The 17,537-nt window shown below is 39.1% G+C and overlaps 2 protein-coding genes across 2 annotated transcripts in view; one reads left to right on the forward strand and one right to left on the reverse strand.

Annotated features, from left to right (window-relative positions):
* Positions 1-13,028, reverse strand: part of ABHD17B (abhydrolase domain containing 17B, depalmitoylase) — a 37,737-nt gene extending 24,709 nt beyond the window's left edge. The window contains exon 1 of the mRNA XM_060100867.1: positions 12,940-13,028. The gene's annotated coding sequence lies outside the window, so the exon portion shown is untranslated. The remainder of the gene's footprint in view (positions 1-12,939) is intronic.
* Positions 13,029-13,709: 681 nt separating this feature from the next.
* C6H9orf85 (chromosome 6 C9orf85 homolog) overlaps positions 13,710-17,537 on the forward strand; it is a 62,846-nt gene continuing 59,018 nt past the window's right edge. The window contains exon 1 of the mRNA XM_060101370.1: positions 13,710-14,135. Coding sequence (XP_059957353.1) covers positions 14,034-14,135 — 102 coding nt within the window. The 5' untranslated portion in view covers positions 13,710-14,033. The remainder of the gene's footprint in view (positions 14,136-17,537) is intronic.

Consider the following 17,537-nt stretch of genomic DNA (forward strand, 5'->3'; position numbering starts at 1 on the left):
CTCCACCACTTCCTTTTTCTCTTGGTTGCCAGCTGCTTTTCCTTAGCTATACTCACCTGTTAAGTAAAGGTCTGAAGAAATACTACCACTCCTAGAAAGTGTGTAATAAATACTCATGACTGTAACTTGTGCTTAATACCTTTCCTGGCCTCAACAAATCAACATTTTGCCATCATTTCTTCAAACATGGAAGTTTTGTGCAAATTTTCTTCAGGAGTGCCTGATAAGAACTAGAATAACTATTTCAAAGAAGAAAGGTTTAAATGCTCAATTAAAGAAAATAAGAACAACATATTTAACAGACTAAAAGTCAGTTTTAATTCTTTAAAACCTCAGGCAAGTAATTTAACTCTTATGTTTCTTCATTTGAAAAAATAAGGTAATTGGCCTAACATTCACTCAAGTCTCTTTTAATTCTTAAATTCATGTGTTCTTTTGTAAATTGGCTGTCAGTATTTTACATGTATTATAATGAATGAATATATATATTATTAATAAATTAATGCTCTACAGGCTCTTTTCATCTTATAAAAAATTAAATGCTATGTAATATAGGGTAGACTTTAAGTTTCAGAAATCAGACGAAAGTAGATAACATTTAGGAAAGACCTTATGAAGGAGTTAGAACTAAAGAGAGTAAATACAACTTCCAAAAGCAGAGGGAAAACCCTCCAGGCTAGGAGAATAATACATGTAAAAGTATGACAGTTGAGAAAGAACTAAGGCAAAGGTACATGGTAGAAAGGAAGAAAAAAAACAGGGAAAGGGGAGGATTAGATAAATTAGAAATTTAAAAATAAATCTGTTTAACAATGTATAGAAAACCATTGTAGTTCTTTACACATGGAATAAAGAATGATGCAGTAATTTAGGCAACTGCATATAAGCCTGCACTGACTTGGAATTACATTAGAATCTGATAGTACTGATGATCTTAGAGCACAGTAACTTGGTAACCTGTGTACTACTGAAGAATTTTATTTATTTAAATCTTAAGCTTTCAAAAACAAACCTCAAACAGTCATACTCCAACCTGCTACATGGAGGTACATCAAACACACATGATTTAGAAAGCAGAAGATTTAACAAATGGCTATATGGTGCAAAATGTATAAACCACATCCTTTAATTAAATATCAATACATGACTACATTTAAAGGTAACTGTTTCTTCAAATTAGTAACACATAAAACTTTCTCCCACACAAAATAAACTAAAGGTAATCTTGATTTACTGGATATTTTAGTTAATAAAAATTTTGTCTTAAATTTTCCTTTCAATGAGGCAAGTAGCAAACAAAGTAAATACTGCAGACATTTCTTTGTTTGTTTGTTTTCTTTTAGAGACAATTTCTAGAATAGGTCTGAAAAGTATTTTAGTAAAAGCTGATACAGAACAATGATGTTTTTGATGCTGTATGCCCAGTAATGCAACTGGAGAAAAGTGGGATGGAGGGAAGGGGAACAGAAGATTGCAAAAACAGTTGAGGCAAATCCTTGATACTTGATTTGAGAAGAATCTGAGAGCTAGTTTTAGATACATGTCTTGTGTATCTCTGGTGTAAATACTTGTTTGGAAGGAGGAAGAAAGCAAGCATTAAAGATGGGTAGTCCACTCATCCTTTCAAATGTCATCAACTGGGTTACTAAATATCATCTTAGGCATGAAATATTAAACTCATCTAATGATTTTTGGTATTGCATACAATTTTTACCTTTTGAAGAAGTCTTGTTTCACATTATATGTACCTCATTTTTATAAATCAAAGGAATGGTAGAAACAGCACCAGCTGAGGAGTTGGGGAACTCAGGCTCTAGTTACAACTCTATTTAAATGAGCTCTTATGCCCCCAACTACCTCAGTTTTAATGTGAGAAGATTCAACAATAACATCTAGAGCTTTTCCAGCAAGAATATTTTATTATGCTAAATCCTAATTCTCCTCTGTAATCTGCCTGGATTTGGGGGGCATTGTATCCTATGTTCACAATGTTGCTCTTTATACAACTGGATATAATTCCCTTCCTCTCCTTGACCCTATAGAAAGAGAAATTTGATTATTTATTCTATTAAAAATACCAAGAATATAAAAATAGCCTCTAAAATATAACATTTTTAAAGAGAACAAAAATTGTGAAACCTGTGGGAACGTTACTGAAATTAAGTCAAAACAGTATCAAACAACAGGTAGTTTTCAATGACCTCGACCTCAATATTGTAAAGTCTAAATAAATACTAAACAGAGAGTTCAATCTGGAAAAACAATTTCTTTCATTCTTTATTGCAGATGAGAACACATGCAATTCCTTTGATTTACTGAGGTTACCTTTTCTACTCTTTTATAGTAATTCCTGGCTTTTACAAATGAAAGGACTGACGAGGGTTATGTAGAATAACACAGCAGAAGGAACAACTTAGAATGTGTGAGTAAACAAACAAATGGAAAATACTTGAGAGTAAATGTGAATTTCTTCCATTCATATGTTCTCCTAACCTACAATTTCTTTTCTACATAGCCTACAAGGTAATCTGCTCAAGAACTCCTTGATAGCTTCCCGATGTACCTGTAATAAAATCTAACTTCTCCACAGGTCATTAAAGGCCTTGTGTGATCTGGCCTTTACTTACCTCTCCAAACTTATCTTGATACTTTCACCTCTATGATTGCAGACTCCCTCACTCACCCTCTTTCAGTTCCTTGAAAGCTGTTTCCAAGTCAGGATTTGCACACTTGCCTGATTTGCTCCCTCTGACCTCTCAATATTCCAGTCTCAAATGCCACTTTTTCCAGACATCTTATAAGCCTCAAATCTAAATTGTTATTCTTCCTCATAGCACCCAGTTCTTTTCCTTTACAGTTGAATATTGTGATCCCTGCCATATGTGCTTAACTGATTAATGCCTACTGTCTTTACTATGAGGTTAGTGACCATGTGTTTTCTTCAGCAGTATACAGGCAGCACCTGATCAATAATTTACTAATGAAATGAAAGAGATAAAGAGTAAAGAAAATAAGAACTTGCAGTTATACCTAAAGACCTGACAGAACATAAACTGAGATAGATAATGCTAAATATAATTAAAATAGGTTTTGTTTTGTTATTTTGAACCAGGATTCACAACACTAATGTATGTAATTTATGGCTTGAATCTTCCTGGAAACCATAATAATTAACAAATTATGCTTCTATTTACATTGCACTCTATGCATTAAAAAAAACACCTTCTGGGCTTCCCTGGTGGCGCAGTGGTTGAGAGTCCGCCTGCCGATGCAGGGGACACGGGTTCGTGCCCCAGTCCGGGAAGATCCCACATGCCGCGGAGTGGCTGGGCCCGTGAGCCATGGCCACTGAGCCTGCGCGTCCGGAGCCTGTGCTGCGCAATGGGAGAGGCCACAACAGTGAGAGGCCCGTGTACAGCAAAAAAACAAAAACAAAAACAAAAAAAAACCACCTTCTGATATACTTAAAATCCTTAAGAAAGGTAGTTAAATAAGCAGACCAGTAAGTTAAGGATAATTACCACATGTACATTTTATTAATGTGCTAATTGGGGATGTTTTATCTGGCTAATACCCATTAACTGCAATAGCAAATCCATTTTCCTGATTATAAAGCTATAATACTATATTTTTCTATATTAAGTTATATCACGAGTATCTTCTGACAAGGCTAGAAAATCGTTTTTTAAAAGTTATTTGAATGGTGGCAAAAAAAAAAAGTTGAAATGCTTCCAAGTTGATTAATTTGGGAGCCATTTTAGCGAGCCTAGAATTCATTAGTTACTTTGAAGAGTTGATTTAAATTTTGTATTGGCAAAAACTGAACATTCTCGGCTACTGACAGTTTCTTTTGGGATGAAATGTGTGCTAGTGGGAAGAATTTATATTCTTAAAGCATTCACTTTTAAATGATTTGGGCACTTAAAATAACTGAGTGATTCGCTCCTGCAGCCCTCAGGTGGAGCATATTGTCCCTAAGTGATAAGGTATCAGTCGGTGCCCCACTGTAAGCCCCTGAACAGTGATTTTTTTCCCCCCTGTATTACTAGTACTACTTTCCAGTGCCATCACAGGCAGAAGCAGAACTTCAAACTTAAAGAGAGGAAGATGGAACTAAGTCAGTTCTTCACTTTGATAGGAACACTAAAAAAATAAGATACACATGTGTTGATTAAAGATGTACTGTTATAGTTGGTTAGGCAATACTTACACTTCTATAAGCAAGTAAGTTTATGCATCCAGGATAATATTCCCAAAGTGGGACAAGGTAGGGTAGTAAGCAATGGTACAAAATATCTGTTAAAGAAATTTGATTTTCTATTTCTGAAAGTATTTAGATTTACAGTGGCTTTCAGCAATTTAAAAAATAAGCCATAATACACAAAACCCAGAAGTATCTAACAAATTTACAAAAGGAAACAGTTTGTGAATTAATGCTTTGAATTTCTAGGAGTTGCTTTTGTTTATCATTTTATTAATTTCTTACAAGTTTGGTAATGAGAACCCTTATAAATCAATTTGCAGCAAAACAAAATATGAAAGAAGTTTCTAATATGGGGGAAATACAATATTTAGTTTTTTTGAACACAATAAAATATTCAGCTCTAACAACTGAAGTTTGTTATACAATGGTAACAATGTACTATATTTTTGTATATATAAGTTTCATTTCATGAATCCTTGTTGGCATGGGTGGTTTGAGGGCTGGTACTAGCCTATAATCAAGTTTTTACCATTCTTCAGCAAAATGAGAAAAGTTAAGGACAAAAGTAGTGAGTTAATAAATTTAAAGGTTTGCCCTCTATTTGGAGGTTATATCCTTTCAACAGTTTTCTAACATTAAAATATATCTTTTTGTGTAAAAATGAAACTCTTGTAAGAAACTAAGAAATGGTAATAGGTACTAAGTTTTTATTTTTGAAGTGATTGTACTGAGCAAAACTTCAACTGGTAGTCTCTCATTATCCTTCCCCTTTTTTGGAAATTGATTGTTCCCCTCAAAAATAAAAAATTTTAGAACTACTGGGCTTTGAAACTAGATATAAATGCAATCAAATCACAGTTCAGTTACCTTCTAAGTTGTGTGAGCTTTAGACAAATCACAGTACTTCTCTGAGCCTCAATCTTATTTGTAAACTGTGCAGAGTTACTGGGAACATAAAATGAGACATCTAAATTCCTGCCATACTAGATGCAGAAAAGATGTTCTTTTTACTTGGAAAATGCAGGCATGTATTTTATAATCCCTTTCTGGACCCTCGAAATCAATCAAATCCTGACTGTGCAAAGTGTCACTCCCTCAGGACCGACTCCTCCACACATATTCTGGAGGGTTCCAACGCCTCTAGCATCTTCAGAGACCCTGCCTAATCAGTTATCCCCTCTGATGTTTCCTGTATCTTCAGCCTCTCCTGCTCTTTTAATTCATCTCTGCTGTTTATAAACATATTCAAGAGTCTCCTCTTAAAAAAAAAAGTGTATATATCTAGATTCTACTACCTTCTCTGAGTATCTTTCAAAATCAAACTTCTTTACTTCTCATTTTCCACTGTTCACCATGAGGGCCAAAATGAATTGTGATCTAACATCTATCATGAAGTTGTTGATCCATTTAGGATTACCGGTAACCTCATAATTTCAAGTGCATTGGGTATTTCTTGGTCTTCCTTTTACACAATCACTTGTGGAATTAAACACCATTGTCCTCTCCTCTCCTTCTTGAAACTAACTTCCAATCTAGGTTTTTCTGGTGATCTTTTCAAAGGTTATACTATTATTATTATTACTATTATTTACAAATTGCCTTTTATCGTCCTCTTATCTTTTGTTTAATTCGACCAAACCTATGCTCTAACTACAACTTTGGTCTTTTTCTTCCTGTCTTTTGTTCTCAGCCATACCCCTGGCTTTAACTACCATTTATACACTGATGGTGTCTAAACCTAAAAAACTAAACCTAAATCTCTAGCACAGACCTCTCCCTTAAGCTATAGACCCTGAATATCTAAATCTGTATTTCCTTCCCTCCTCCTCCCTCTCTCTCTCTTCAGTCCTCTCATTCAATCAAGGCCTAACTCCTAGGTACCTCTCCATTCCCTCAGGCACATCTTAGCTCAACCACTTTTCAACTTAATATTAAAAAGTCACTCAGTAGTATCTATCTCATACCCCTCTAATGCACATTCTACACTGTTGCCAAGTGATTTCATTTTTTTTGTTTAAAATCTTTCAATAAGTCTTATATCCCTCTTGGATAAATCTAAACTCTTTAACATGTCATACATGATTCCCCCACCCTCTTCCCTTCCTGGTATCCTTATTTCTGAGTACTTCCCTTTGCATTCATTCTACTGAGCATTTAGATAATCTTAGGTGCAACATTTTTGTGTGTGTGCATATGCATGTATTAGGTCATGAAAGCAAAACTTCTTATGGATTTTAACAAATGAAAAATTGAAAGCAACTATCCTAGGGAATTCTATCAGAATGTCTTCCATGCATAATTTTTAAAGATCTTCCTCACTCCCATTAACTTAACCGCCCGAAATCTTCATTAATAAAAGTGAGAGTGAGGTCTGTTAAAAAGCTGTGAATGGAATGTAAGCTTGCCAAACCAAGTTACCGAATGGCATTATTTTCTCGCTAATAGCTGATGTGTGGAGAATAATTTTTACTTTTTAGGGGTGGAGATGGCAAAGCTAAAGAGTGAAAAATTATCAGTACACCAAGCAGGATGCTAATCAGAAACAAAAAATCTAGGCTACAGCTTGCTGATGGAATTTTGGGGGGAAGTTTATTACAGGAATTATTTCAACTGCTTTTAATTTTCAAAACACATTTAAGAATAATGTAAATTCAGAAGCCAAACAAATTTGTTGCACTAGATGAACTGATAATGTCTTCTACTTTTGTTCCTGGAGGCATTTTCTTTTATTTTAGGTTGTTGGGATTGGAATGGAGACTGGCCTACACCAAGTTAATGAGTTCAACGCCTCTTTCTTCCTCATCCTGACCTACATCAAGCATATACTTATTCTCTTAATCCTATTCTTTCACTGTGGCTACATTCTAAAAATAAATCTTAGTTAAATATGCCAAGACAGACATAATGAAAAGAATTTCTCTAGCAGTATGTATTTTTAAGGGTAAAGACCCCTATCTCTATTGCTATAAAAATAAAGTACAGAGTGCTACATGAAGCTACATGGCAGGGGGCTGGGGCAGGGAGGGAAGGAGGTAGGTGCTTTTACTTGTTATCTCCTTTAATCTTAATAATACTTTTCTCAGGTTATCATCCCTTTACATATGAAGAAATCAAGGCTTCAGGTTAAGTCAATCAACTTGTCCAAGTTCACACAACTTATTAAGTGGGAGAGCCAGGAACACAGTTTTAACTTGACTATATTCTGTCCACTCTTCCAAGATTGTCCACATGGTTAATGCCCTCACTGCACACTGTGCTCATTCTCCCCTTCTCAAAGGGGAGACCTATTTAATAGGTCAAAACTTCCTCGTTTGATTTCCTCCTCACCATTCTCTACCTTTTCTTTAGAAGTTATTTATCGCTTTCTAACATATTAGATATTTATTGTGCATATTGTGTATGGTCCTCTGCTAGGTGGTAAGCTCTAGAAAGTTAGGGATCTTTGCTTGTTTTGTTTACAGATGCACCCCTCAAACCTACAAGAGTGACTGATAGTAGACACCGGCCCATTCTTCCTTTCCCACTTTTCATCTTTAACTGTACAAGGACTTGTTTAACCATTTTCACCTTTAATTCCTGGGAAAACAAAACAGGACCTATATCTGAGCCAAATTAACATTAAAATATTTGAATTTAGTCTGAAATTCTGTTAAAAAATTAGGATAAGTATCATTTAAAAAATTCTAGCCAGAATAAAAAATGATGACAAGACATATAAAACAAACTGTAAAATGTGGAGATGCAAATGATGAAAGATTAGTACCTGAGAGTACCTGCTCACTTTCTGTGATGTTTTAGAGGCTGAATGTAAGACACAGATGAAAAAAGGAATCAGAGTACTCTAAAAGCAGTGGTTCCCAAACCTTTTATTAAAAAAGTCAAATTAGGGCCTCCCTGGTGGCGCAGTGGTTAAGAGTCCGCCTGCCGATGCAGGGGATACGGGTTCGTGCCCCGGTCTGGGAGGATCCCATGTGCCGCGGAGCGGCTGGGCCCGTGAGCCATGGCCGCTGGGCCTGCGCGTCCGGGGCCTGTGCTCCGCAACGGGAGAGGCCACAGCAGTGAGGGGCCCGCATACCGCAAAAAAGAAAAAAAAAAAAAAAAAAAAAAAAAAAAAAAGTCAAATTGGGGACTTCCCTGGCAGGCCAGTGATTAAGACTTCGCCTTTCAATGCAGGGCGTGTGTGTTCAATCCAAATTAAAAAAAAAAAAAAATTGGAATGACAAGAGTTACCAAGTTTTAATTTTGCCACAAAGGGATATTACAAACTAAATATAATATACTATCACTATAATTTCATAAGCACATATTAACATAAAAATAATTTCAGTATAAAGGGTAGTCATTTTTACTGAGTAAATTTAGATTCACAAACACGTCATTTATAAAAATAGCCCCATGTGTATTTAAGATTTACATGTGAAAAAGTAAAACTTTTAAAACAAACTATAACAGAATCTTTATAATCTCAAGATAGAGAAGATTTCCTTTAAAGAGAAAAAGCATAATCATAAAAGAATTTGACATTAAAATTAAGAACGTCTAGTCACCAAAAGATACCATACTTAAAGTGAAAAGGCATGCAAATGACTAGAAAATATCTGTAAAGCCTACCAAGCATTGCTATCCAGAATACATAAAAAGCATTTACAAATCAATAAACTAAACCCATAGAAAAACAGAATAGGCAATTCATAGAAGAAGGAACATGAATAGCCAAAAAATAAATGAAAGTGTTCTCAACAGCATGACTAACTGGGGAAGATACAAAAGAAACTTACAATTAAGTAACATTTCATACTCCTCATAATGTCAAATCTTAACAAGTCTAAAGTATCTGGAAGGTGAGAAAACAGACCCTTTAATCCATTAATGATACAAACACTCTGGAGAGAAAACTGGTAGTTATCAAATGAAGTTGAAGAAGCAGCTCCTACCCTGTGTTCTAGCAATTTACTACTAGATTTATATCCCAGGGCAATCTTTCTCAATAATGGCTTTTTAGTTGTTGTAACGAATGGGGGGTACTACTGTATAGATGCCAGGGACACGAGGCACACTTGGTGTGTAAAGATAATGCTGTGCCACGTCCCATGACTTTTGAACATTCTGCTGGACACTCATTTAAGGGAACAGAAGGAAAAAATAAAGTCAGATATTAATAAATAGGATTTAACACAAAGTATATTTGTATTGTTTTAATATAGGTGAAGATTTTAAAGAATGCAACCCTTGTGTAAAGAGAGAAGACTGCACTTTTATTTTTGTTCCAACTTTACTGAAATTAGTTATTTCAGAAACTCCCTTATCAATATCAGTGCCTCTGTTGGTATTTGAATGGCCAATTCAACACACCTGTTTAATCTGCTTTAGCAGCTGTCCTATTCATGGTGATCCTATCCGTGCAAAGTATCTGACTACTACTATTTCTTCTAGCAGTGCTTCTTAGACTTTAAGGTGCACTCAACTCACCTGGGAATCTTGTTAATATTCAGCACCTGAATCACTAGGGTAGGGCCTGAGGTTCTGATTTCTAACAAGCTCCCAGAATTCTAATGTTACTGGTCTACTATCACACTTGGTAGCAAGATTACAGTGTGGTTGAGCCTGAGCACTGACACAGTGCAATACATTACTTTGTTATAAATTACTTCTTTATTTTAGTCAGCGCATTACTTTATTTAAAATATGAATGTAAGTTTATTATTATGAATTTCATTTCAGGACAGTATTGGGGAAGTTGTAAAATATTTCTTTAAAAATGGGATATAGGTTCAAGAACCACTACCCTAGAGGAAGCCTTGCACATGCACCTAAGTAAATATATACCGGAATATTCCCTACGCACTGTTTAATAAGCAAACAACTAAAATGACCAACAGAAACCTGATACAGTCACAATATGAAACACACACCATATGACAGTAAAAATAAACTAGAGCTACCTGAATAAACATAGATAAATCTTGGTATGATCAGTGAAGAAAGCAAGCTACAGATACAAAATTCATATTTAAATAGTCTTAAACCAATCAAAGAAAAACCATATAGTGTTCATGGATATAAAGGAATGCAGTAAAGTATAAACGGAAGGATGCATGTTAGCGGTTGGGAGTGGGGAAAAGAGGGAGTAGGATTTAAGAGGGATACCAAGTACAGAGGAAGCTTTGTTTTGTAGTTTTAACTTTCCAACTGGGTAATGAATGCATGAATATTCATTATATTGTATATTACCAATACTTATATTGCTATATTATTTCTCATTTCACCTCAGTTGGCGAAAACTGTTGGGCCTAGACAGATGTTTGGAAAATACTGCTCCAAAGCAAAGATTCAGAACTAGAAGTCAGAAGACCCAGATTCAAGTCTCAGTTCTGGTTCTTACAAGTTGTGTAGCTTCAGGCAATTCAAATAACTAACTTCTCTAGGCTTTATTTCATCTGTAATAAAGTCATAAAGCATCACCTTTCCTCTCCAACTCACAAGGCTGGGTTTGAGAGCCATATTGCTATGTGAGAAATCTTTAATAGGGCAGGAAAGGTAGGAGTAATTTTTGAGAATTAAGAGCAAAACCTTGGATATATTAGAAATAAAATCTATCAGTAAACAAACCAACCAAGTCAATCTGTCACTCTATTTTCTTGTCATCATTGATTCTAAAGATATGACACCAAATTATATTTTCTTCTTAACACTGGAGAAATTTTGAGTTTATCACTTCCTAAGTGATGACATATGGAGAGACAGTCTCCCTATTATAACTATGTTTCTTTATCGTAATTCTTCACCAAGGAACTGAAATTCATGATACCAAAACAAAATTGCATTAAAAAGTACTCTTATTAACTAAAACAATCAATGTCACATAACCAGAGGAACTGTTGGTTCTCACTGCCCTTTCTACATAGTGAGCAGATGCACATTTTATTAGTCCTATATTACAGATGGAGAAACTGACTCAGATGTGGGATAGCTTGCCTGGAGGTGTAGACCAATTCAGTGACAAAACTTCGAACAGACACTAACTGCCTAGTTCTTCTGTGTTCATTAAACTACCAAAAACATTACTTTGCCATAATGCTTTATGGCAATTCTGTATGTCACAGGAAATAGAAAATTCTTTGTCAGATGTCATGCACATTTCAAAATGGGCAAAGATACTCAAGGAAACAAGCCACTTATCAACTACAGTACTGCACAGCAAGTGACAAGATTAAAACTGCCTAGGCCTGCTAAACATCTAATCCTATCCTTGACAATTAACCTTATTAATTCTACAGCAGGAGAAAGAGAGGTCAAAATATAGGTGAGGGTGCTATTCATTTCCTCCTGGATCTCAAGTAATATAGCAATTATTGCACAACAGGGACCTTATTTCTTCTATAAGGTGAAACATGTCTATCTCCACTGCTCTTCTTTAAGTAAGCCTCCACCCCTACTCCCAACCAAAGAGTTGGGCACCCAAATCAGAACACTGGCAATTATGATAGTTATCAAAATATTGGCTCTGATTAGATATTAGATAAATCACCCAAATGAGTTTATGCTATAAACATATGAGACAAACTCTTTATAGAGAAAAGTTCACTTTATTCTAAGTCTTCTTCTTCATGTAAACAGATGAATGCTCTTACAACATGTACCTAACTTTTTACTCAGACTCATTACCTAATGACTAGTAGTTTTAAATGACGCAAGATTTCCAAACTTTTTATTTATTGGAGCCTTAAAAAAATCAATGAATTATCTTACGGATCAAGTACTGCATATTACAGAAAAGTTTTAAACATGAATACCTTTTTGTAAGCTAACAGCCAAAATTTAAAGGTCACCCTCCCTGTATGTATTCCGTTACTCATCCTTCTGCTTAACAAATCCATTTCACGCTGACTTAAATCTATGCGTCATCTTAAAAAGTTATATCCTGGCGTTGGCAGAAATCTCCATGGATCAAAGCTCTGAACATATCTTTCTTTTTTTTTAAAACAAGAAGCCAGGGTTAAACTCTCTTCTTTACAAAAGTCCTTCACAACAGTACAATCTAACTTGACAGTACAATCTAACTTGACAATCTAACTTTTCGTTTCAGGGTTAAAAAAAAATCCAAAGAAAAACTCTAATTTTTCAATTCAAAAACAATTCCTGATGAGCCTACCCCAGAGTTCGAAAACAAGTAAAGAGTTCAACCATCGAGAGAAAACCACCCTACGGCGGCGGACCAGAATACACAAATCACCAAGCACGGTGCAGATTCCAGCTAAAGTCTAGTCTGGCACACTCGAGGACATCCAGGAGACAGCCTTCAGGCGTCGCGACTCTCACAGTGAGCCAGGGAGCGAAATGTGAACCTGGACCCATCTCTCCGTCCACAGGGAGAATAGCAAAGGAATGAAATGAGGCCCTTCTCTGCAAGGAGGACCCAAGACCTTTCCCAGTCCGTCTGTCCGTCCCTCTCCCGCCCCCAGATTCCCGCAGCCTCACCGACTGCGAAGACTTTTCTACCTCTCTCCCCTTCACCGAACCAACAGAGAATCTTCTCAAAAACCCAGATGCGATCGGGAGTGGCTTCTCCGCCTTTGCCGGCGCCGAGAGGCATCCCAGTCGCCAACAACAAAGACGCCTCCCGCTCCCCTCCCCCCGCCCGGCCCGGGCTCGTCCCTCCCGCGCTGCTGCCCCGGGCCTAGCGCCCCCTCCCCGAGCCCAGCCGCAGCGCCCCGACCCCCCGCGGCCCCACGCACCTGCACTTGAGGGCCGCAGCCAAGGCGTCAGGCAGAAAGGGCCGGGAGAGAACCTCTGCCGCCGCGCTGTCCTCTACAAGGCGCGATCCACGCTGCTGCCGCCGCCCGACTCTCCCGGCCTGCGGGCGGGCCCGGCCAAAGAGGGGGGACGAGGGCGGCAGCCCCCGGCGCCGGGACGAGGAAGGACGGCGGCGCCCGAGGGGGCCGGCTCGCGCTCCCGAGTCTCGCCTCGCGCCGGCCCTGCTCCTCCACACGGGTTCGCGTTCTGCTGACTAACTGCCCCGGCGCGAGGCGCTGGAGCGGCCGCCTCCGCCGCCGCCGTCGGCTGCTGTTGGGCCTCACGTCCCGCGCGGCCGTGGTCGCAGCTGCCGCAGCCGCCGCCACCTCCCTTTCTGGCACTGCAAACAACACCCAGACCCAGCCAGGTCTTTCTTCTTTTTAATCCTCCTTTATTTGCTCCCCTTCGGCCTGCCGGCAGCAGGATTCGCTCGCGTGGCGGGAAGGAGGCTGGAAAGGAACCCAGGGACCAGCAGAGAGCTCTCTAAGATACGAGTTGGTCACTGACTGAAGGAAAGTGCCAAGGCTGACCCGGACTCCAGCCTGCGAGCGGGCCGGGGGTTGGACGCAGTCCAGTTTAGCCCGACTTCCACCAATCACAAGCCGCCCAGAGGAGGAGGGCGCCAGGAGAGGCCGAGCTGCGTCGGCAGGAGGCGGGGATTGCGGAAAAGAAGAGCCAATAGGAGCAAAGTTTTCCCTCCCCTTCACTGGGGCGGACTGCCACATTCAGACCAATGGGGGAATTCTCGCTTCGAAGAAAGTGGGATTTTTCGCCGGGTTTGAGAAAGAGGCTTCGCGGATGGGGAAGGGTAGAGACTGGGCTGAGTAAAAGACCCTTGTTGGAACTGAAGGGCCGAAAGGTGTCCTTTGACCTCCGCGAGGAGTCACGTGGGATGCCGGGGGCGGAGGCAGAAATGCTTGTGAAGTTCCTTCCGGGTCAGAGAGAAGCGTGAACTCCGTGGAGATAGTTCCTGGTATCCTACCTAGTCTTGTGTGCATCTTTCTTGTCCCAGCGCGAGGTGGTTGTGGTTTCGGCGATGAGCTCCCAGAAAGGGAACGTGGCTCGTTCCAGGCCTCAGAGGCACCAGAATACGTTTAGCTTCAAAAATGACAAGTTTGATAAGAGTGTTCAGACCAAGGTAGGAACCTGCCTATTGCCCTAAATCTGACTCCAGGGAGGAATGGTTCAGTGGAGGGGAAAGAAGGAAGTGAGAAGAGTTGGCCAGGGCAAATGTGGACCGCAGCCCAGAGTTAGTTTTGGCTGCAGTGTAGCCCTTTCTTTGACCTGGATGTGTTGTCTCCTCGTAAATATATTTGGCGGTCAACATTTGACTAATTGTACTGAATGAACGGAACCCTCATCAAACCTAAAATGCAAAGGGAAAATTGAGTCGTTGAACGCTCCCATCTGGATTACATATTTGCAGTAGGAAAACGAGGATTATAACGCTAGTGTCTTTTTCAAATGTTGCACCAGGTTTATGCAGTCACTGTTTCTTTTTGGAAAATCCCAGGCCCATAGGTTTGTAGGGAGAATGTGAAAGCTCTTAAGCCCTCTTATCCCCAGTGTCCACACCAACATAATGGGAATTTCTCTCTCGTTTGTAAGATTGTTTTGAGAATCAAATTATTTGATGAATGTAAAACAGCTTGTTTTGCTGTTTATATTTCTTTAGCAGATTTCTTTAAGCTGGAAGGAAATTCAGACTGTATAGATAGCCAGAGGTCTTGGGTTGTATACAGCTACTAATTTGCTGTTAGGTATTTCCCCCTCCTCACTTAGCTGTATGGAGGGGAGATAATTGAAGAAAAGAGCAGCTTGGGGGCAGCCGCCATCCCATCAGATAAACCTGACGTTAACATAAACTGGAGCTCAAATTTGCTAGGTGTGTGGCTTAAGCAAGTTATTAAATATTTAATTTCTCTGAGTCTTACTTTGGTCTCAAATGAGAAACCCGCCTGTATTGTTGAGAGGTTAAATGATATATATAAAAATGATCTGGATCATTAGTGTCCAACAAGTGATAAATTTCCCAACATTGGCTACGCAAGAAAAGTAACTTTTTTTTGGCTGCGTTGGGTCTTTGTTGCTACGTGCGGGCTTTCTCTAGTTGCAGAGCGGGGCTAGGCTTCGTTGCGGTGCGTGGGCTTCTCATTGCGGAGCACTGGCTGTAGGCGCGTGGGCTCAGTAGTTGTGGCTTGCGGGCTCTAGAGCGCAGGCTCAGTAGTTGTGGCGCAGGGGCTTAGTTGCTCCGTGGCATGTGGGATCTTCCAGGACTGAAGATCAAACCCGTGTCCCCTGCATTGGCAGGCGGATTCTTAACCACTGCATCACCAGGGAAGTCCCAAAGTGACAGTTCATGGTAACCAGTGATCTTTTTCTTTCCTCTTTCTGTCTTCACTATACAGATATATAATGAGCATCTTTCATGTACAAGGTCCTATGTGCATGTGTATACAGTGTTCAAAAGAGTTGACTCTGCCTTCAAGGAACTTATGGTTTTCTGGGTCATGGGACAATAAGCACAGAGATATATAACTATAAATTATGATGAAGGGAAGCACAGTTGAGTAAAGAAGAATAAGGAGGGATATTTTCAATTGGGTGCTCAGGGGACCTCTCCTTTCCCTTAATTAGGTTCAGATTCAGAAGGAAAACCTGGAGCAACATTTGGGAAGACTTCCCCAAGTTTGTGCCTGTCATCAATAGGTAAACCAGAGTAAAAGAGCTGTGCTATTCCAAATAGATGTCTATCTTGCCCTGTATTCTTACTCTAAGTTTTTTCACAAGCATTTACTGCTGATTGTTTTTCATCAGGTGATAAAAAGCAGTTTTAATAAGTATTTAGCTACAGTGTCGCTTCCTGTGCTTGTTGTCCTTTTAAGTACAGGACTTCTTGAACTTGTACTTCTTGTTCTAGTACTTCCTCCTAGACTTCTTGTACTTTTCATCGTGTATTTTCTGGTGTTATCTAACAACCATGTCATTATGGTCTGAAATGTTTTCATGAGTCTCCAGTTCAGTCCCTAAGTTTCTTTTTGTTTATCACTTTTATCATTAATTCCTTTGTCTCTTTTAAATAGCGAGGAAGTCTCATTCATCCATTGGTGGAACCACCAGGTGCTTTGTTATTGGAGGTTCTAACAAAAACAGCAAGAAATATTTTACTGAGGAAGATCATTAGGTTGATTGTTCATCTATCTAATGGAGGACTAATAATTGGCTGCATTCATGGCAAATTCTTGAACCAGCTATGTGTAGCTGTCTAAAGCCAAGATTTTGTCAGAAGCATCTGACCCTGTCTTCATTCCTGTGCTTTATACCAGAAAGATGTTTGATTCAGCAACATCTAATAAAGGAGTGGTAAGATGTGCATGATTCTCTGTAACTCTCCTTGAAGGATTGTAGTAACAATTGACTACTTGTACCTCATTATTTTGTCATAGTCTTGCATGATGGTTCTCCGTCTCCTCGTCTGCCAAGCAATTTGTCAGGACTGAAATTAGAAGTTGGATAATGACAGCTGTTTTTTTGGAAAGTTTATCTAAGTAAAGCACCCGCTCCCAAAAAGACACAGGTGATAACTGTCTTCATATACTTGAGTATATTCCAGAAGGGGAGAGAAGCTTCGCATTCCAAATGGCCAAACTTGAACCAGCGGGTCAAAGTAAAAGAGATAGGTTTCAGCTCAATATAAGGGAATTGTCTTAATAGTGAGGAACATGCAGTAGAATTTTGTAACCTCCCCATCACTGGGGTTATTAAAAGAAGCCTCTATGGCCATTGGCCTGCAGTGCCCTCTCATGACTTGGCAGAGGTGAGGTGGAGATGGGAGTAGGTTTAAATCTCTTCTAGTCATTTAGTACTAAAATACTGATTGTATCAATATCAAGCTTGTGTCCCTTATTGGAAAGGCAATAATGTGTAGTGGAAGGAACACTGGACCAAGAAAAAAGAGCCACATTTTAGCCCCAGTTCTGTTGTTTATTTTGCTTTGTGATGTTAGTTTACATATAGCTTTTAATCTATACTACAGGGTTAATACTATCTTTTGTCTTACCTTCCTCTCACAATTGCTATGGAGATCATTACAAAAATTTTTTTTTTTTTTTTTTTTTTTTTTTGCGGTACGCGGGCCTCTCACTGTTGTGGCCTCTCCCGTTGCGGAGCGCAGGCTCCGGATGCGCAGGCTCAGCGGCCATGGCTTACGGGCCCAGCCGCTCCGCGGCATGTGGGATCTTCCCAGACCGGGGCACGAACCCGTGTCCCCTGCATCGGCAGGCGGACTCTCAACCACTGCGCCACCAGGGAAGCCCTACAAAAATATTTTTAAGAAATAGTGATAGAAATAGAACTAAGCATAAAGCATATGATAATTTATGTGGACTTGCAGTTGCTCAAAGCTTAAAAAAATTAATTAGAAAAGAAATACATGTTTGTTGAAGAATATTGAAACAACAGAGAAATGTATAAAGTGTAAAAGTGAAAGTACCTTTTTCCAGGCCTGTTCCTCTTCAGATGTAGTCACTGTTAACAGTTA

This window comes from Mesoplodon densirostris, chromosome 6, assembly GCF_025265405.1.
Source record: "Mesoplodon densirostris isolate mMesDen1 chromosome 6, mMesDen1 primary haplotype, whole genome shotgun sequence".
Classification (NCBI taxonomy): Eukaryota; Metazoa; Chordata; class Mammalia; order Artiodactyla; family Ziphiidae; genus Mesoplodon; species Mesoplodon densirostris.